Source organism: Vigna unguiculata, chromosome 5, assembly GCF_004118075.2.
Source record: "Vigna unguiculata cultivar IT97K-499-35 chromosome 5, ASM411807v1, whole genome shotgun sequence".
NCBI classification, from domain to species: Eukaryota; Viridiplantae; Streptophyta; class Magnoliopsida; order Fabales; family Fabaceae; genus Vigna; species Vigna unguiculata.
In genome coordinates, this window is record NC_040283.1 from 41,736,215 (window position 1) to 41,757,384 (window position 21,170).

A 21,170-nucleotide genomic window follows, 5' to 3' on the forward strand; every position below is an offset into this window, starting at 1 on the left:
AAATAAGAACCAAAATAGTAATTAACTGAGATCTTCTATGCCTCCCAGAAACACAATTACTTCTTATGTTATTAAATGCATGATGATATGGGATTAGCCACATTATAAATAAAATGACAATGATTTTGCTCGGGATTATATATTTTATTCTCAAATATTATATGTTTTTACATTTCTTATAGAATGAAAAAAAAATATTTTAATTATTTATAATTGAATTCACTTATTTTTTAAATAATTTATTTGGACAAAGTAATTGGAATATTTTTAATTTTTAATTTTTTTTAAAAAAAATTAATTTTTATTTTAAGGCAAACTTAACTATATCTTTAAACCTGAGTTAAGTTATCTTGACATTCGATCCAGAGCTACTCAATTTTGGCCTAAACTAACTCAACTCAACTTCGGTCCGGACTGACTCGATTCAACTTCAGCCTGAGCCGATATGACTCAACTTTGGCCAAGACCAACTCAGCTTGACCTTCAGTCCGGACCCAACTCGACCTTCAATTCAAGTCTAACTTGACTTGACCTTCGACTCGACCTTCAACCCTGAGCTGGTTTGGTTCGACCTTTGATTCGGGTTGGCTCAGCTCAAATCATCCTTTGGCTTGGGCAAAATCAACTCTACCTTCATCCCAAATCAAGACATCTCGACCTTCTGTTCGACATACCTCAACTTTTTTAGACATGTGGACTTTTTTTGTCCTAAGCAATAAGCAATTTCACAAATTGGAGAATTTCAATTTCTTCTTTTTTAGTGAATTTCAAATTCTACTATTTTAATTATTTGAAATACTTCTTAAAATTTCTCAATTTCAATTTGTTTTTAATTTCCTTATCCAAACATGTATTTTTTAAAAAAACATTTCAAAATCTCAAAATAAATGAATTACTCTCTTAAATTGTCTCATCCAAATAAATAAAAATACTTCTACGCTTGTGAAATTGTTCGGTTCATTTTGTTTTTTCTATTGTAAATCTCTTAATTTATGGATGTCACATATGAAAACAAAAATTTAAAATTTTTAACAATCTTTCACAATTTTAGGATGAATTCTCTGTTTATTTTTATTTTATTTTATATTTTAGAAGATAAAGTGATATATTTATTTGTTATTAAAAAACAAAATGAAGTGTTAACATATACGAAAGAAGGAATGTGCTTGTCGTAACTTTGATAACGAGTTACAAGTAAATTGTCTCATCCAAATAAATAAAAATACTTCTACGCTTGTGAAATTGTTCGGTTCATTTTTTTTTTCTATTGTAAATCTCTTAATTTATAGATGTCACATATGAAAACAAAAATTTAAAATTTTTAACAATCTTTCACAATTTTAGGATGAATTCTCTGTTTATTTTTATTTTATTTTATATTTTAGAAGATAAAGTGATATATTTATTTGTTTTTAAAAAACAAAATGAAGTGTTAACATATACGAAAGAAGGAATGTGCTTGTCGTAACTTTGATAACGAGTTACAAGTAAAACTTTAAGTGTATTTATACATTAGATTAATTTTGGTCGATTAAAGAGTTTAGATAATTAAAAATCACATTCTTCAAATTATTTGATTGGAAATAATAATAAAATATGTTTAACCTATTTTACAAGAAGAAGAAGAAAAGTATCATGTTCAAAAAAAATAATCCTAACATTAAACATTTTGCATATTTAAATTAATTATGTTTTAAGTTCTTAATAAATTTGAGAACTTTGAATTGAGTGTCTAATAAATTTATATTTTTTTTGCAATCGAATCTTGTTAACTTTTTTTGCTAATCTAGTGATGTGACTGTTAGTGACTCACGTGGTTATTATATTGTCATGTTACATTGCTCAATTGTCTTTACATGTAATTTTATGATTTTATAATTTAAAAATTTTATAATTTTATAATTTTATAACGATATGACAATATGACGATATAACAATATGACAATATAACGATAACATGATATAATGATATAACAATATGACGATATAACAATATATGATATAATGATATGACGATATAAAGATATGATAATATAACGATGTTACGATATAACAATATGACGATATAACGATAACACAATATACGATTAGATGATATAATGATATGACAACATGACGAGATAACAATATGATGATATAACGATAAAGACGATATAATAATATGATGATATAGAAATATAATGATACGATGATATAATGATATGATGACATGAGGATAAAACTAACGATATAACAATATAATCATATGATAATATAATTAAAGATATGATGATATAACGATATAACTGATGTGACAATATAACTAACGATATGATGATATAACAATATGACAATAATACAAAATAACGATAAGACAATATAACAATATGACAATGTAATGATATAACAATATGGCGATATGACAATATAACGATATAACGATATGACAATATGACAATATAACAATATGACAATATGATAATATGATGATATAACAATATAATAATATTAATATAATAATAAAATTTTAATATTATAAAATCATACATTATAATTTTAATAGAAAATAAAATAATAATAATGTCAACCACTTAAAAATAACAATATAACAATATAAACTATATAATAATCGTGACAAAAATTATTTTAAAAATAATAAAATTACATATCACAACAACTCATGTGATATGACAAAATAATACCCATATAAGTAACTATATTATTAGTACAAAAGAGGTAATAGTGAAGACGTATCAAGATTAAACCATAAAAAATTATTAGAAACTCAATTAAAAATTTTATAATTTAACATAGACTTAAAATATAATTAAACCTAATAATGTTAAATTACTGTACATTAAAATTCTAAACAAATAAAACAAAATTAGGATCTACACTTTATCCCTCTGGTTTTAAGTGACATAATTTTTAATAAAAGAATAATTATATTCCTCTAATTTTTTTAAAATAAATTAATGTTTTATATTTTTAATAAAATGGAATTTACTTGTTTTTAATAAAGTATTATTTTCCTTTTCTTATTTTATTTAAAATATTACATTTATTTAAATTTCATTAAAATTTATGAAAATAAAAAATAAAATGTTAAAATATAAAAAAATGTAGACTTCTATAAATAATATATTTTCATATTTTTGTTTAAGTTTGAGTTAATATGTTACATTTATTAAAAGAAGAAAAGTAAATATCGTTTCATTATAGAAAAAATAAGAGAGATTATGTTGTTTTATTAGAAAATAGTCTTCAAAAAGTTATATAAAATGTAAATTGTCATTTCATTAAAAAACTAATAGGAAACAATTATCTATTTTAAAATTTGAAGAATATGAATATATTATTATCATAATTACATTTACAAAAGTTATCTTATTTATTATTTTTATTTTTCAAATTCTTACTCGTAACTTATTTATACATATTAAAATAAATATTATTTTTTAATTTCAAATTTACATTACACTATTAAAATTTTAAATTTATAATAAATTATTTTTAATAAATCATTATACAATTAAAAAAATTAAAAATTATTTAATTTCTTTAAATTAAAAAATAATAAAAGCTTCTTAGTATTCGTCTTCTAGGAACCGAATCCATCAAAATTTAAAATCATCATGAAAATTCATTTGCCGAAAAGAGAATTCTCCACGTCAACACAGTAATGTGGTATAGTTTGAGAAATAATCTCTATGAAGGTCCAGGTGAGGTGAATAATCTTAACAATTGGTCCAGGAGATGGAAAAATCGACTTATGGTCTATTATTTGTAATTTCTGAAATCAATTTGCAAAGCAAGGAAACAGTCATTATATCCCCTATTTTCCATGCTCCATCTACTATTTAAACTGTTTTTTTTTTTTATAATTTTTCTAAAATTCAATCAATATGAATTAGTCTTTTTTTTAATTATTCCCTTATTTATCTTACCTAATTTATAATCACGTATATGCATTCATTAAAAGTGTAACCCAGGAATGAAATTATCTTACCTAATTTATTATCACGTATATGCATTCATTAAAAGTGTAACCCAGGAATGAAAGTAGTAAAATGGAAAACTTACTGGACCAAAATAAATAAACTGCATAAAAAAATGGAAAATCCATTAACTACTTTATTAGGATGAGAAAATTTATTGCATTTCAGTACTTCTGCACCATAACCTGGAAAGACAGATAGAAAGAACAGAAAATAATGGAGTAGCTGAAACAAACTTCCATTGAAGTGAGGAAGTTTGTACTTTGTACAATTATTAAAGAAACAAGTTTCATCCTTAGAAAACAGAGTCATAGAAGCAATGAAATAGTTGAGGCAAAGTGAAACTGGCTTCCAGCGAGTCAAGAACAATGGCATCTCAATCCACAGGTGATCGTGCTCCCCAATCTGATGAAAATGGGAGAAACGAAGAGGTTCCAAATCATGGTGCTGTTATTCTTGAACAATTTTTCTTGATAGGTGTTGTTCTTGAACCATTTTTTTTATAGGTGTTGTTCTTGAACCATGTTTTTTGTTCTTGAACCATTATTTTTGATAGTTGTTCTTCTTGAACCATATTTTTTGTTCTTGAACCATTTTTTTGATAGGTGTTGTTCTTGAACAATGGCTTAGGATGACAGAATATTGTCGTGTGAAGGATCTCTTTGAGGAAGGACCAAACTGAAAGCAGACAATGTGCGGTTGGCTATAGTTGCTTGCCAAACACCAGTTTCCGTTTTATTGTAGACGGTGTTTATACATTACACATAGTCTCACCTTTCAAATTCAGGTGTGGATAACTATATACATCTCACAGCAAGGAAGAAAATGCAGGCCTGCAAATATTTGAATGATCAAATCCAAAGATCAATAAAGAAGGCAAAAAATTATTTAATTCTAACTAATGCAGTAAAAGGTCTAATCTTATCTGTCAGAAAGCCAAAGCAACGGGAAATATATTCGGAACTATATAGGCATATAGCAAGACTTTGGAACCCATAATAACTTTCTATAAGCACTTCGATATTAATCTTAAGTAGAGAAGAGAGTATTCAGTTCTATCCTTTTACAACTTAAAGAAAAAAAGATTGTTAGATGTATAAAGTGGTGTTTATCTTACGTACCCTGTGTGTTTATCTGAATTCATAGTGACCGTGATGCTGTTTTTGTAATCTGTTCAAACGTTGGGCTCTTCTTTGTTCCTATGTATAATTAAATGCAATGTCAATCCCTTCCTGTGCAATTCCCAATTACATATCTTTCTTATCTTCTAAATACTAACCTGTTAAAATCTCTAATAGATCTGTACCAATCACCCAAGCAGTCAAGTTTTGAATAAATTATCTATCTGCGTTAAAATTCTCCCACTTTCAGGTTATAAACAAAACATCCCTTGAAAACAATGCTTGAAAACAATGCAATGTACTTACAGCGTTCAATGACAGACTAACCAGTCAGAAAAAGCATATCTTTCATGCAGATAATATTCTTAGACCTCCCTTGTCACAAGAGGGTCATAATCATATGCTTCGCCTGCTTTAACAAATCTACCTTTCACACGTTTTCTTGTATCAGCCCTTGCTTTGCGAGATGCATATCTTATTTGCTTACCAAACCTGCAGATAAGAAATCAGCAAAGTCTGTTGAGAAACACTATCTAAAATGGTAACTCAAGGGTGAAATGTATGAGGTATGAACATCTGATAACATCATCTTTCAAATAGTAGACCATAATGAAGCATGGGGACATATTCCGGCAGAGTTACAACTACAACACATAATTCCCGGCAGAGTTACAACTACAATACGTAATATAGGATATGATATGTTCTCACAAATTCAAATGGTTATATATAGAATAGCACTTGAGTGACTTGAACAAGGAACAGTTGAATGAGCATATTTATCATGAAAGTAAAACAAATGAAAAATAAAAAAGTCTTCATTTCATTTTACCATAAAATATGTAGAGAATTAAGGGTGCATACGTTCGAGTTTTCTTTTTCTCATTGTATCTCATTTTAGCCTTATCCCTTGCTTGTGGGCATGTACCCTCCAAATTTGATTCCCAGGGGATTTCACCCGGCAAAAACATTGCCGATATCCCGCAGTCTTGATATTCAGTAGAACTATTTTCACCCACAATGTTGCCTAATTGAAGAGGTATGCTTGAATGAACTTGACCCTGAGGAAATCCCAGACTGATGTTGCCAGTGCTGCTAGGATTCATAAGTGCACAGTTTGTGTTACTGTTCATAACCGGCAACATACTAACTGATCCACCAGTCCTAGATGACTGAAAAGCCACACAATCTTGTTGAATTGATGATGATGCCTTAAACAATCACGCGTTTGACAATTAGTTCTGTACACTACTACCAAACCTTATACCATAAGGAAATTTAGAGAGGAGAATCAGAAAATGAGTTTTGAGGAATAACCTCTAAGGCACTCTCAATAAGTGAGCTGGATTCGGTGACTGATAGTTTTTTATCCATCAACAGACAGTCCATTCCTCCATCTTCAAGAGGGTATCTTGTGGCAGCTTGTGAACAGCCAAATATTTCATCAGCACTTTCAAAATTTATTGGACCGCTGTCCACATTGAGACCTTCAGAGAGTACATTCCCATCACCAGTTCCTCGATCAGTACACTCCTGCGGCTAATTTGAGTTAAGAAGTAACATTAAAAAAAACTTCTATCAGCTTTGGTTAAGAAGGAAAATAGAGAATTGCTAGGAACATGAAAAGAGCTTACTAATTCTCATATTGCATGTTCTAACCACTTTTGTCAATATTATAGTTCTTCTTTCCCTGTGAAATATTACATTTCAAAATATTTGTTGTTTTAGTGAAGTGTCACTTTAAGAAACTAAGAACACATAACTTTCCCCCTTATAACTTTGTCTTTATTTCTATATATCTTTCGTTGTTCACTAAATGGAATGCAAGAAATTACCCTGAGTGATAATATTTTGAATACTTTAACAGTGGATAATTTAGTCAAGTACAATTATATTTCTTATAAGAGTTTTCTTAATCCTTTGTTGTGCAATGGCAGGATTTATTTGACATATACTTTTAAATAGAGGGAGAAAAGAAACGCACTGATAATGTACTAAACAATGGTGTGTTATCTTTACACGTTAAAAACAATGCATATATATTGCTTACAATGAACCAAACACAAAATCAGAAGAAGACATACCTTTGGCTGGTTTGAGTCCTGAGCCAGGAAAAATCCGTCTTCTTTGCCGTACGGTGTGTAATTTGGATTTGAAGGAATGATGTGAGATTGCCCCATCCAAGGTTCATATCTGACACAAGATTCAATTTCATCCAACTTCTCACTCACCAAACCAAAGGAACCACCATTGTGATCAGGTTGCTCCAGGCTAGTGCAGCTCTCACTTTTTGGCAAAGTGCTAACAGATTCCCAACCACCTTGTGAAGAACTAACTTCAAAAACAAAGGACCACATCCTAGAAAACTCAGTCAAAGAAGGACAACCAGAGTAACAATTCAGTGTGAGACGCCTATGTCCCACTGCAGAACAATCATTCGGGTTCCAGTCACAAACTTGACACGAGGACAACTTATGATCCATGCATCTTATCATTGCTGGCTGGGAATTGCACTTATCACAAAGGAGAGAACGCGAATGCCTGCGAGACAGAGAATTTGCAGAGTGCACACAACCATCGCAATGCAAGCAGAGACGAGCAGAATCTGACTTGCAGTATACCACAGCTCTCACAGCCCAACAAAACTCACACATAGGTTCCATGCCCCTACAAGTATGCTAAACTCAATTTATTCTAAGATACATTTCCTAACCCTTAGCCATCTCCAATCAAACAAAAAGTTACAAAATGAATCTTTTGAAATTAAATGCAAACAAAAAATAAAAAACATGTAGAACAAGGTTCTCGAACTAAATAGCTTTTGAGATGGATTTGTATAATCTTTGTTCTTCTCTTACCAGAATCATTTTATTCTTCCTTTTTTTTATAATAATTTCTTTAATTATTTATTTTTCAATTCAAAATTAGAGCTCAAACTCAAGAACTTTGCTTCTGAATCCCTATAAAAATGGACACCAATAGCGAGACTTTCTTACAAAGAAAAGATTGGCTATTTCAAATATATGATTAGTTCATGCAGAACTAGTTCAACTGTAATATCAAATTTGAAATTCATTACTCGAAACCTCAAAAACAAATAAAAGTTATCCATCATCCATCATAACTATTTATTATGTCATGCGCAGAATAAAATAGAAAATGAGTTTTACTCTTACCTAACCAAAATTTCTGTAGCTCCCCTCCAGACGCAGCTGGTACAAAATATTATCCAAGATCTGGAAGCCCAGAAGCCATGAATGTGAATGAGAGAAACAAAGGATGGGGTAGTATCTGATATTTTCGGAGAAACAATGTATGCGTTCAGATACTAGCAACTACCAAGGTCACTAGTAACACTATCTCAATCATCACTTTATTTATTAGGTTTGCTTTGTTAGGAGTAGTGACACATGCCAGTAGCGAAAGTCTGAAAATAGATCTTTTGCTGATGTGGACAGGTTTGTGGAAGAAACTTTCAGCCATTGATCTGACTGTAAAAAATTCAGCAGATTTACCCGGACAGTTCATCATCCGTGAATAAATGCAAATAAAATATCACAACTATTATAAGGATGTATTGAGAAATATTTGTGGAAATAATGAAGAAAAGGATTTTGATTTGGTTTTGGTTTTGTGAATTTGATGCAGAAAACGAGCCAAATAGATTATGATTTTTAATCTTTTATTTCCTGGGTAGGTCCACTTCTTCCAAGTGTCATTACCGGGTTATTCTTATTTTTTTACCGCGGTCTTCGTTTTCCAAGTTCGTAATCAGTATTGATTTTATTATGCTTTTAAAAGTTAAAATATAAGTAGGATAAAATTTGAACGGTATGAACAAGTGCCCCCATAATCAATTTAATAGCAATTTTAGTTTTTAAAATATTGATTACTATGGAAACTAACTTTTTTTATTTAATAATTCGTTAATCCTAATTAATAAACCCAACGAAAAACACCATAAAAGCAGCAGAAACATGAGGAGAGTGAAGGGGGTTTTAGGTGAACTAGTCCACGTCACTTAATGGATCGTGCCTCAGCTGAGAAAATACTGGGACCTAATTATTATTGAGTTTGGTTTAGAACTATATATTGTAGACTTAATTTAAAAAAAATAAAAATAAAAAGAAAGCTAACATCGAATTAATATTATTATTTTTCTGTAATCTTTTTTATTCGAAGAGATAAAATGTTTAAACCAAAGAGCTCAGTTGTTGACTGCTGATAATCAACGTTTCACTGTCAGTGTTGCTTGTAGTGACTTCAAAAAGAATTAAAATAGGCTATTTTTTTTTCATTACTTCGTATTTAGTTACATAATTTTATACATACGTATAGGTGTACGTGTTTTTTAATAATATTTTACACAAAAAGCATTCAAATGTGTGTTTTTAATTGGACATCTAAAATTCACATTCAGAAAAACGAGTATCCATCGTATCTTTCAGGCAAAATCTTTTTATTACACTATTTTACTTTCTATATACTCAATAAAATGTAGATAATAGTAAATTTCAATTGCATATAATATTAATATATCAATATTAAAATTTATTTAAAAACTAATTAAGAAATTTAATAATTATTTTTTATCCGTTTTTAGTACAAAAGTTTATACTATCAACTAATTAAAATAATTATAGATATATGTTAAAGTAACTGTTGTTAGAGTGATATAAAATAATTTACACGCCTATTATGTTTGAATTAAATTCCAAGATTAAATAATTAATTGAAGAAAATATATAAAGAATGAAAATGGAATACCTTTTTAAATTATATATAATAAAAATTAAACATTTAAAAATATAATAACACAAAATTTCATAAAAATTATTCTGCGTTAAGGATTGATTACGACCAACGTAAAATTCTACAGGTTATTACCAAACTTCAAAATACTGCAACACCGGTCTTCTTCCGTGACGGTTCAAATATACGCGTTTGGTTCGTCCTTCGCAATCTAAACCCTTTTTCCGTCATGTGAGATAGCGAGCGACACAACCACGCAAGTAATCACACAAACACATCAATTCATCCTCCAATTAACGCCTCCTTTCGATTCGATTTGATTCGGTTCGGTTTTCCACTTCTTTGGATCGACATTTTCATGCTCAATTCATTATTCGATTAGCTGAAAACTTGTTTACATTTCCGATTTCTGAAATTTTACAATGTAGCTAGTGCAGGAATCGTGTTAGATGAGCTTATGTAAATTTAGAGTATGCTTTGTGTCGCTTGCTGTGTTGTTGATTTCTTTAATTAGTTCAGTTAGGATTTGGTAAAGTGCATAAATGAAGTAGTTACTTAGTTTATTAATTAATTAATTTTCAAATTTCGCATGTTGACAGATTATTAGGGGAATTGGGGAGGTGGTGCAAATACAAGAGCGTAGTTGTTTGTGTTTTCATTTCATCTATGTTTGGAGGTGCTGCCGTTCCTGCTAATAGTACACACTTACGCAAGTCTGGGAGTAGACCAGTTGTTTATGATCTCGGTAACTTTAATTATAAGTCCCTTAACAGCAGCTGTTGTTATTTTTAAGTGTTTTCCTTGTATTGGTTTGTGATGAAGACCATATAACTTCTAGCTTGTGCTGTTCTCAGATGAACACGAAGTGGAGAATGGCGTCGACGAAGGTTTATTGCATCCCGTGGAGGCAGCCGATTCAAGGGGTAGCCTGACAGCTGTGGGTGCTGCTACAATGATGCCATCACCAGCCTTGTTGTGGAGATTCAAGGTTCTTACATTGCTTTGCATTTTAGAAAGTGTTCGGAACTTTGTTTTTTAATTAAAAATTTAGAATGTATTTAATGCTGTCCTTTTAATGAATGCAAAATTTGTTTGGACTTAATGATGGAATGTAATGTTTCTTTAATTATGTTTGATTCTTTCTGGGAGAAAAAATGTGGTAAATGACATAATTTATTTGAGTACATACAGAATGACATAATGAGCTGCAATGTGACTTCTTACATTTATTTGGTTTTTATTTTTCCTTTTACTTTCTTTCTTGACCTAGCCGTGTGTCCTCCTACTGTTTTACTTCTTTACATTTTGTTTTTCTTTTATTTTTCCTTCTACTTTCTTTCTTCAATAATGCAATTGAGATGACTGTAGGTGCTATTGTTCCTCATTTGGGCCTTCATCTGTTGCAAGGTCAGTGGTATTTGTCTCTGCTATGTTTCTACTGAACTTCTGTTGTGGTTTCCACAATCTTATTTGCCACGTTGGAAATTGCAGATTGGATGGGATTCTGTAATGATAATGAGTGCAGACAAGCGGGAATTGTTCCTTTATGAAGCTTTTTTGTATTTTAACCCTCTTCTTCTAGCGGTTAGTCCCCCTCCTCCCCCTACACACAGTCTAGGTCTGCCACTCTGTGGATGCATGGATTCACCTCTTTGCATAGACATTTGTTGTATGATGTGTCTTATCTCTTTGTTATATTTCAGGCTTTGATGGTTTGGCTGTGGGGAATCAACTTATGGTTTTTTGCTCAAGGCGGAGTCAATTATGCAAAAATATTTGATCTTGATCAAAATCATCTGACCCATAGAGAAATATGGAAGGTATCAACTCACCACTTTGACCTATGTCTTGTTTGGCACATAAAATCAGCGTTTTTCCAGATTCAAGGAGAATAGAATTGGAAATGTCATGACTTGTTGGGAACAATAGTAGAGCAACTATCTCTATTCCAATATTTGGTTTGCTCAAGAATGTACTTGTATGCCATTCTTGTTCATTCTGTTTTCATGTTTAGTACTTTAAATAAGCATTGAGCGGAATCGTTAGCATAATTTTTAAGTTTATAACCAGCAAAATTATATAAGGAAAGGAAAGAAGAAATGAACACTTCCAGTTTGCAAAGAATGACAATTTTGAAGGGTGGGAATGGGGTTTCCTGTGGGATAAAGGTGCGTATTTTAATCATTGTTTCATATTTTTGCCAAACTAAGGAGCAGTAATTTCTGTGGAATAATATAGGAACGGAATGATCAATATGTGTGCTAATTATGCTTTAAATAATTTTGTTTTTACTATTCTATAGTCTTTATGTTAGTCTGGTTGGTTTTGCCTTCAATTATTGTTATTATATTTCTAAATTGGGACATCTCCGTGGCTTTGTTGTCATCCATTTCTCTAATATTTCATTTTTCTCTTTTTAAACCAACTCGTTGTTTCCTTATTGTCAATAATTACTCTTGAATGATTGTCTGAAGTCTTTTTCTTTTCCTATTTGATTTTGCAGTGTGCTACATGGATGACAATTATTGTTCCAACCAGTATGACAGCATACATTTATCTTTATTCTCATGGAGAAGTCTCATATGCTGCATCACAACCAGTGTAATAGATGCATCCACTCATTAGTTATTATTCTTGTTTGCTTGGATATCATGTTTTTGGAATTTAGTTCATGTTAGGTAACGCTTAAGTTTGGGGAAATAATTTTTCAAAAGCTTCCTCATAAATCTTGCAAAATAAGCAGACATAGGCAATTATTTCTTTAAGATAAGCTGAACCAAACACACTTTATATTGGTAATTCGTTTCTTGAAAGTGTTTTATTTTGCTTGCAGTTTTTTTATGCCTTTGATTAAACAAAAAGTTTATGATGAACCAATCTAATGAAAGCTGCACATTGCCTGCAAAATATCTTTAGCAAATGGGTACTGATCATGTTACTGGGAGGCACTTTCAATCATTTATTAGTAAGGTAATATTGTTGGACTGGATGGGGAACCTAGTTTAGTGAAGAGAGTGAGAAACAAAAGGTTATTATGTAGCAATGGTGTTGTGTGACCTATGTACCCAATGGGATAAAGCTTTACTGTTGTTGTATTCATTAGGTTTGGATATAAAAAGTTCTACGTCAACTGGGATAGTGTTTATTGTTAATCATGGTATTAATAGCTCTACTATATCTGTTTCTTTTTCTTGTGGTGGGGACAAGGAAGGGAAAAATATTGTGTAATTTTTTTAGCATCATATCGGATGTTTTTATTTAAATAACTTCATAATGGTTACTTAGCATATTTCTTTGTTTAAATTCAGTATTGGCTGGTTGGTAATTTGTGCTCTTTTGAATCATCCAAACTGCTCGTACACTCAATTTCAATCATATTTTAATCAAAAGCATACTCTGTATTCAGTAACTCAGTAAGCTCAGGTCCATCATCATATAGAAAATAACTTATAAACATTTTTTTATTTGTTGCAATATAAAAGATTGATGGACATTTAATTCCACTTTGTGCTTCCTTTCTTCTTTTTTATCTTGTTGGATTTTATTTTTTAAATTTTCTTGTGTATTCTGCAGGTGCTCTTATATGCTGCCGCTATATTGGTTTTGATATTCCCCTTTGATATCTTTTACTTTTCATCTAGATATTTCTTCTTAAGGACACTTGGGAGAATAATTTTCCCATTACAGGCAAGTTCACTCTTATTTGTATTGCGTAAGTTCTTACGGTATTACTCTCCAAATAGTAGAAATTTCTAGCATGTAGCTTATATGTATGATATGCATGAGTGGGCAGGATATATAAACCTTCAACATAGATTGCTAGACTCATTATATTCACTTGCTTCTCTGCATTCAGTTTTCATGAAAGTTACACAAGTACTCATACAACTCCCCATATCATTTTGGATGGCCATAAAAAACATGCTATTACTGTTAGAGCCTTAGATTAGATACTCACATGCTGTTCCAAGAGTAACGAAGTGACTAGAAAAGCTAGCAATCATTAGTAATGAGTAATTTAAAACACAATTGATAACCTTCTTATCACAGCCTTTGTCTCGATAGGTGGTGCATCCATCAACATATTTAAAACCCTCAAAGAGGCTTCATGATGAACTTTCCTTCATGATATGTGATAAATGTTGCATGTTTAACTTTGATGCATAGAAGAAAATTATTCTTGTTCTTTATTTACTGAGATTCGTAAGACTTGATGTTTGAGCCAAAACCTTGCACTTGGCTTTACTTTGTACTGTATGAATTGATGCTTTTAGCATAGTGCTGGAACTTGAAACTATGCTTGAATATGATCTAACTGTTTTCTGTTTTTCATTAAAACAGGCAATATCGTTCGCAGATTTTTTCTTGGCTGATATCTTAACTTCCATGGCAAAGGTGTGCTTCCTTTTCAATATTATATTTCTATTAGAAAAGCCTTTGTCCTCCTCTTCCTTGTAAATCTATATCATTAGGTTTTGAGTCTAGTCTATGTCATTTAGAGATTTGAAGCTTATGCTTTTGCCTGCATTTAGTTATTTCTATTTTTATGGATACAGTGGTTCAACACTGACGCAACCTGAGAGTTTAGAATTGACATAATCTGCTGATCTACATTTTAGTATCTAGTAATGTATAATTATATTATTTTGATTATGGTTGTAATTTTTGGCAGGTGTTTTCTGATTTAGAGCGTTCAGTATGTAGAATGGTCCATCGACAGGTTTGATTCTGATAAATTGCTTCTAATATCTTCTATTATTGGTTTGAGAGTTTATATTTTTCATTTCATTTTAGCAACTTCAATATCCCTTTCTGACTATTTTATGAAGTTCACGGGTATGATGAATTCCTTTTATTTTAGGCTTGGGACATGGAACAAGTTTACTTGATTTCATTGAAAATGTTTTCTACAACTAAATCAGTTTCATTTGATTTTGTAATGTTGAGATTTGGAACTTGGTTACAATTTTTATGGTACTCACTGTTCTCTGTTCCACTGGAGCTTAATTTTAATGAATAGACTTTTTGGACTTATATATTTAGTTTTTGCTTGCTGTGGATGCTTCATTTCTCAACATACGATTGCATTTTTATTTTTTTTTGTAGGTTGCGACAATAGCTTGGTTGGAAGCTGATTCTGTTTGTGGCAGCCACTCTGTTGCAATCCCTTTTGTTCTTGTTTTGCCTTATCTTTTCCGCTTATTCCAATGTCTCCGTCAGTACAAAGATACTGGAGAGAAAACTAGTCTTCTGAATGGTAAGAATTCTTTGTTTTTAGAACTTATTTCAATCATTATCTAAATTTTGCAAGTTTCTGTAATATAGAACTTCATTTTCCTGTTTGGTATTTTATCACAAGCTTATGTTTGTGTCAATTGTCAAAATTGTATCAGACATAATTTAATTACAGTGAATAACATTGATGTTTTTTTATGCTTTGCTTCCATGTGTTTAGGACTCCATTTCCTATTACCAATATTATTTAGCGACTTAAATGCAATGTCAGTATGTCAGCTTTCATGAGCATATTGTTTGAAATCTTCTTATATACTATTTTAGTAATTTCTAATATCTCATTCTGTGTTATTGAAATGTGCTGTTATATATGTTTTAAGCTAATAAAAACTTGCTTGGTGAACTCAGGACATTTTTGTTATATTGAAACTATCTTTAGCACGTGAAATAGTTTTTCCACTGTACTTTAAAGTCGTCAAGCTTGCTTCTTTTGAATCCAATATGATGCATGGATTCTCAAAATTGATTATATGTTGTTACGTGTAACACAATATAAAATGGGACATTTTTGCTGAGTTTTCATGATGAGACTGGATATAGATTTTGTTATGATTTTTGGAAATTGTTCTATTAGGAAACATAAAATATTTATGTCAAGGACTAAACTCTCTATTATGCTTCTCTTAGTGCTGCTGGTAAGATGAAATTTTAAGACTTCTCGTCCTTACATGACCATGTTTTATAATTCAATTTTCATGATTTTATATGATATTATGTGACTGCAAAAAAATTTGAGAAGTCGTGTTCAATTTTTTTTCTGATTTTGTTTATAATCATTATGCTGTTTGTATGTTATCTGCTGCTGATTTTTTATATTTTTGCACTGAAGATTAAATTCTTTAATTATTAATGAACAACTTATCATGTTTTTCAAACAGATGGTTTTATTGTCTTGCACTGATGTTAATTTCTTTTGGTTTTGGTTTCAGCTTTAAAATATTCGACTGCAGTTCCTGTGATTTTTCTCTCTGCCCTTAAGTATCACGTCTTCCCTGATAAGTGGACAAACTTTTATAGGCCTCTCTGGCTTCTGTCAGGTGTTGTGAACTCGTCATACTCCTTCTACTGGGATGTAAATCGAGATTGGGACCTAGGGTATGCCAGTGTTTGTTCTACTATGCACTTTTAATAGTATCTTTTGAGTTAAGCTCCTCATTCTAGAGACGCAGATTATACTGTCAGTAATGTTTTTATATCTTAGCCAAACACCTTTAGAAATAGAAGTATTATTTTTTAGAAGTGAGGCTGGTAGTGTTGTGGATCTGATGAGTGTCGTTTGACTTGCTATGGTCTAATTTTTACTTTCTGTTTTCACAGTGGCTTCACTCGAATATTCAAGTTTAACAAGCCACATCTGTTCTCTCATATGTTACATGGAAGGAGATGGGTAAGTCTTGTATGAGAATAGCTTCAGTTTAGCAGTACTTTTTCCCTTGGAATTTATCGTTATATTGCTTTTTCAAGGTAAACTGTGGGGAGCGGAGTTACACCAAAATGATTTTAAAGAGATCAAAATGTTAAGATTTATGGAACTCGGGGCTTTCAAGAAAAAAATTGTGTATGAAGGCCAAGTATGTATTACAAAGCTCGAAAATACGAAGATAAAAATGATTTTGCAATTATAAAATTTTAAATAGGCCACAGAATCCTCAATTCACAATAAGCCATCCGTTCTTGTAGGAAAAATATATTCAACCACTAATGATAACTCCTCGTATGCGTATAATCTTATTAATGTGATTCTAGCCAGTTTACTGAATTTATGTAATCCCACATGGTGAAAAAGGAAGGTAATAGGGGAGAACTGAAACAAAGACAGATTGCTTTCTCAATGTGCTGAAGTGGTTTACATATATACATACAGGTTTACTTTTGGGTGATTGGAAGCAATTTGATTTTGCGTTGCACGTGGACATATAAGCTGTCTGCCCATCTTCGTCATAACTACCTCACGGTGTTCATAATTGCTGCTTTGGAGATTTTCCGCCGCTTCCAGTGGATATTCTTCCGTGTTGAAAATGAGTGGAACAAGACGAATTCCAAATCACACTCGCATCTCTCAGCCAAAGAAATCCCAAGCGATGAAGAGAACTTACTTCATTCCATTAACTACAGTGTATAGTCTAGATAGAGTATGATGCCTAATACTTTGGCACTATCATACAAGATATATTTCAAATATTTTGACGATAGGGGATCTCCATTCCTTATGATTCCACTGGCTTGGCTACCCCTGGTATTAAATGTCATTCTTTGTTCACCAAAAATGAAAAACAGTTCATTCTTACTGTGCTCCTGCAATATCTTGTTCAATACTACAACGGTTTTATCATGTATAGCAAGACTTCTGGTTAATAGCATCGGTGTTTTTATGGGCCCAGTAGCACCCCCAATATGTCTGGTGTTCATAAAAGGTGATCTCGTTAAACGGCAAAGCAACAACCTTAAATATATAATAGTGTTATTACTGGTCTCTCTGGGTTAAAAGTTGGCTGCATCACGGATCCTTTACCAACTCTACAAGCCAACACTAGCAAAACATGATTTTGCCCATGCCTTTTGGCCAGTAGCTATCATTTAACTATTATTAAGAAAGCTGAATTAACATTATTTAGTCACTGCTTCGACATTTATGCTCCTAAAAGTTCCTTCAGAGGGGCCTAGTATTTTGGGTGTACCAAGATAGACCTCCAGTTTTGTTTACACGCGAAGCAAGCGAGTAAAGTTTCTGTTGCCAGGCTGTATTCTCGTGCATGGCTTGTTTTTATCCTGTGACAGCCCAAGGGTGGGGTGGGGTCCCTCGATAAAGAATATTAGTGGCTCGAGATTTACAAGGTAAAGGACGCTAAACTTTCAATCGCAATCCTAATATTTCGTTTGTGGTAGAGCCACACACGTTAGGTATACAGTCTGAGTGGTTTCCCCTAACTGGATAACGAACAGAGCTGCAACTAACGCCCCCTTTAGTCTTTAACCACTCAAATAGTACAGTAGCAATGGGCATCTACTATATAAGAACCTCTGCCGACACCACCAAGAGATTACCTAAATGTTAACAGCAGGTGAATACAGCAACAACCACGGTCGGCAGCTGCTGCCGGAAACAACCTTATCGGAACTGAACTTGCCCAGAGTTCTCTTTGTCCTGTCTTCCATGTTAGAGAAGCTGGTAGCTCGCAATGAAAAGCTTGTGGATGTCCTGAACCAGCAGCAAAATGGACTGATCTGTGGCTCAGTAAGACTCGGTAACAGCTTGAATACTTTCCATGGCGTAAGAGCACCAAGCATAAGCATACCCAAGTACTTGGAGAGGATATACAAGTACACTAACTGTAGCCCCTCGTGTTTTGTGGTTGGCTATGTGTACATAGACAGGCTCACACATAGACACCCTGATTCCCTTGTCACATCCTTGAATGTGCACAGGCTGCTAGTAACCAGTGTCATGGTCGCTTCCAAGATGCTCGATGATGAGTGAGTCCCTGCACCATTTCTTCCTACTCACACTCACATTTACTTATTATATGATTTCATGCAACGTTTGTGTTTCTTCGTATTCTGGAAAACTACACCTTAGATGATGAAGATGAGTTTTATTGTCTTTATTCCGGTTGTCTATTACTGTGCCTCATTCTTTGCTTTTGTGAGTTGTAGACACTATAACAACGCCGTTTATGCTCGAGTAGGAGGAGTGAGCAATGGTGAATTGAACAAGCTTGAGTTAGAGCTACTCTTTCTGTTGGATTTTAGAGTTGTTGTAAGCTCTGGTGTATTTGAGAGCTACTGCTTTCACTTAGAGAAAGAAATGGCTGTGAATGGCACAGGCATGAAGATTGAAAGGGCATTGACACCAAAGGCCATGGAAGACCTTGAGGCTGAAATATCCGTTGAAGATAAACACAGCCCTTCCCCACCACAAATTGTACACTGACATCATCGCTGGTTGTTTCTGGTCAATTTTGGGCCCCATACCCCTCATCTTCACACCCTCCTGTAATTGGATCATTCTTGGCCCAATTTCGTTTCTTCTATCTCATGTCCATGTCAAAGCTTCTCATACCTTTTGCCTCCTGCAAAAGAAAAAATAACAGTACCAGACTGATGTATCATATCAGTCATACCAACTGTATCAATGGCTTTCACCACAAAAATACAGTTATCTTACTTTTTCTCTCTTTTTCATTTCTAGAGAAAGCTTGTTCTTCTTCAAATAGCAATGTTACCATAAGATTCTTAATTAAAATTTATGAATTCCTTAATGGAAACAATCCTTGTATAGGAGTTACTCACTTCTGAGTCGAGTTAGATTGATTCGAAACAAAACTTTCACACACTAGTAGATCATGTTCATACACAAAAAAGTTAAAATTTATTAAAAAAATACAAATTTTACTGATACTCATTATATATAATTTATATAATTTCAATTTCACAGTTTTTAATAAATGTTAACTAATAAAAAAGTTGTGTTGGAAAGGGTATACTGTTTACATTTTCCTGATCGAAAAATTTGAATGTTCAGTACATTTTGACAGAGTTGAAACCTAATATTGTATGCGATCAAATTAGGAATTTCTTACATGTTGTTCCAATGTTTTCACTATCGGATTTCTTTCGATCAGTTAACAAAGATGCTGAATGGTTGGAAAAGGAGCTTGAAGTTGAATTTAAGTTGAATCAGAATTTCAAATATCAAATTATTTAGGATCAAATATGATTTTAGTTATTGAATTTTATCCCACAATTGGAATTTATTTTTGTCTAAAATATCGATACATTCTTGTCCTTTTAGATTTTAAAAAGTGAATGAATTAGTCATTGTAACTTAATCCTGTTAACTTTTTCTAGTCAATCACGTTTTACGTTATTATTGAAATTGTTTACACTATTTAATATATTTTTGATTCAATATTACTAGAAAATGTATTCGACGTCTAAAAAAGTTAACGTAATTAAGTTAAAAAGATTATATTTATTTATTTTTAAAATTTAGAGATCAAAATATATTAAAGTTTCACATAAGACAAATTATAATTTTGAATTAAAGTACATGGTCTAAAATCATATTTAAACAAGTTAATTTATCACTCGAACGAGAATTAAACTAAAATTATTCGGTCATATACTATAAATTAGAATAGATAATTTGAAGAGTGCAACTATTACTCTATCGATTAGACACATAAAGGCAATTTGAGTGGTTTGAATAAGTAATTAGGTTGAGTTTTCTCTTAAGAAGAAAATTCACACCTGTTTGATTTGATCCGACCCGTTTCAAATTCTTAAAAAAGTGAAAACTAATTTTACGTTTTATTTTATATTATTCATTATAAATTTAAAATATTTGTTTATTTAAAAACTTTTTTTAATGCATCTTTAATTACAATATAATTATATGTATTTAAAAATATTTACTTATTATAAAATTTAAAATTTATTTTATGTAATGTACAAACTAAAATACTATTTACCTTAATAGTATAATAATGTAAAATAATTATTTTATTTATAAATTCACTAAATAAGTCGATAAGTGAAAATTCCATCCCATAGTAGTTTTGCGACTGATAGATAATAGGAAAAAAAAATCTTCTTTCCAAAATAAGATATTTTTTTTTTGTTATATTATAAGTTTTCATGTGTCTCGAATAGAGATGGCAAATAAACCCGTCCCTGTGGGTATTGCCCGAACCCGTTCTCGTTTTGACGGGGAATCCCCGCATTGACTGGGTATGAGTATGGGTATGGGAAATCCCCGACTTTTTCAGTTGGGTATGGGGATGGGTATGGGGATGTACATATACCCGCCATAATACCCGTCCCCGCCATATCTCCATTCTCGTTTAAATTATTAAAATATTCACAATTAATCAAGTAACCCCTATATATATATACATATATATATATATATATATATATATATATGTGTATATATATATATATATATATATATATATATATATATATTTTCTATTTTTTATTTCTTTTAATTATTTCATTTGTCATGAAACTCATTCTCATCTCC

At 31.5% G+C, this 21,170-nt stretch overlaps 3 protein-coding genes across 7 annotated transcripts; 2 read left to right on the plus strand and 1 right to left on the minus strand.

Annotated features, from left to right (window-relative positions):
* Positions 1-4,483: 4,483 nt before the first annotated feature.
* On the minus strand, positions 4,484-8,459 carry LOC114183007 (zinc finger protein CONSTANS-LIKE 12). Of its 4 annotated transcripts, none has more exons than XM_028069832.1 (8): positions 8,275-8,459; positions 7,183-7,765; positions 6,416-6,637; positions 5,931-6,309; positions 5,405-5,590; positions 5,257-5,322; positions 5,099-5,176; positions 4,484-4,810 (listed from the first exon to the last, which is right to left on the minus strand). In XM_028069832.1, the coding sequence occupies exons 2-5, from the start codon at positions 7,759-7,761 to the stop codon at positions 5,574-5,576; spliced, it is 1,197 nt and encodes a 398-aa protein (XP_027925633.1). In that variant the 5' UTR covers positions 7,762-7,765; positions 8,275-8,459; the 3' UTR covers positions 4,484-4,810; positions 5,099-5,176; positions 5,257-5,322; positions 5,405-5,573. The 4 variants fall into 4 exon arrangements, with proteins under 4 accessions (XP_027925633.1, XP_027925632.1, XP_027925635.1 ...); XM_028069831.1 differs by having other exon boundaries at positions 5,963-6,309; positions 8,275-8,458; XM_028069834.1 differs by lacking the exons at positions 5,099-5,176; positions 5,257-5,322 and having other exon boundaries at positions 5,426-5,590.
* Positions 8,460-9,970: 1,511 nt separating this feature from the next.
* On the plus strand, positions 9,971-17,477 carry LOC114185408 (SPX and EXS domain-containing protein 1-like). Of its 2 annotated transcripts, none has more exons than XM_028073120.1 (14): positions 9,971-10,174; positions 10,450-10,595; positions 10,705-10,838; positions 11,219-11,257; positions 11,342-11,434; positions 11,554-11,670; positions 12,354-12,449; positions 13,424-13,537; positions 14,192-14,245; positions 14,523-14,570; positions 14,957-15,107; positions 16,075-16,240; positions 16,463-16,532; positions 17,010-17,477. In XM_028073120.1, exons 2-14 carry the CDS (start codon positions 10,517-10,519, stop codon positions 17,265-17,267), a joined length of 1,419 nt encoding a protein of 472 aa, XP_027928921.1. In that variant the 5' UTR covers positions 9,971-10,174; positions 10,450-10,516; the 3' UTR covers positions 17,268-17,477. The 2 variants fall into 2 exon arrangements, with proteins under 2 accessions (XP_027928921.1, XP_027928923.1); XM_028073122.1 differs by having other exon boundaries at positions 9,971-10,110.
* A 122-nt stretch (positions 17,478-17,599) lies between these two features.
* Positions 17,600-19,434, plus strand: LOC114185409 (cyclin-U1-1). The gene is made up of 2 exons (XM_028073123.1): positions 17,600-18,619; positions 18,800-19,434. Exons 1-2 carry the CDS (start codon positions 18,195-18,197, stop codon positions 19,074-19,076), a joined length of 702 nt encoding a protein of 233 aa, XP_027928924.1. The 5' UTR covers positions 17,600-18,194; the 3' UTR covers positions 19,077-19,434.
* The last annotated feature ends 1,736 nt before the right edge of the window (positions 19,435-21,170 follow it).

Coding starts and splice junctions, on each gene's coding strand:
- LOC114183007 (XM_028069831.1), bottom strand. CDS start 7,761: ATGGAACCTATGTGTGAGTTTTGTTGGGCTGTGAGAGCTGTGGTATAC. Junction 6,638..7,182: donor AGGACTCAAACCAGCCAAAG/GTATGTCTTCTT, acceptor AACTCAAATTAG/CCGCAGGAGTGTACTGATCG. Junction 5,591..5,962: donor GAGAAAAAGAAAACTCGAAC/GTATGCACCCTT, acceptor TCTTATCTGCAG/GTTTGGTAAGCAAATAAGAT.
- LOC114185408 (XM_028073120.1), top strand. CDS start 10,517: ATGTTTGGAGGTGCTGCCGTTCCTGCTAATAGTACACACTTACGCAAG. Junction 12,450..13,423: donor CATATGCTGCATCACAACCA/GTGTAATAGATG, acceptor TGTATTCTGCAG/GTGCTCTTATATGCTGCCGC. Junction 16,533..17,009: donor TGTTACATGGAAGGAGATGG/GTAAGTCTTGTA, acceptor ATATACATACAG/GTTTACTTTTGGGTGATTGG.
- LOC114185409 (XM_028073123.1), top strand. CDS start 18,195: ATGTTAACAGCAGGTGAATACAGCAACAACCACGGTCGGCAGCTGCTG. Junction 18,620..18,799: donor TCCAAGATGCTCGATGATGA/GTGAGTCCCTGC, acceptor TGTGAGTTGTAG/ACACTATAACAACGCCGTTT.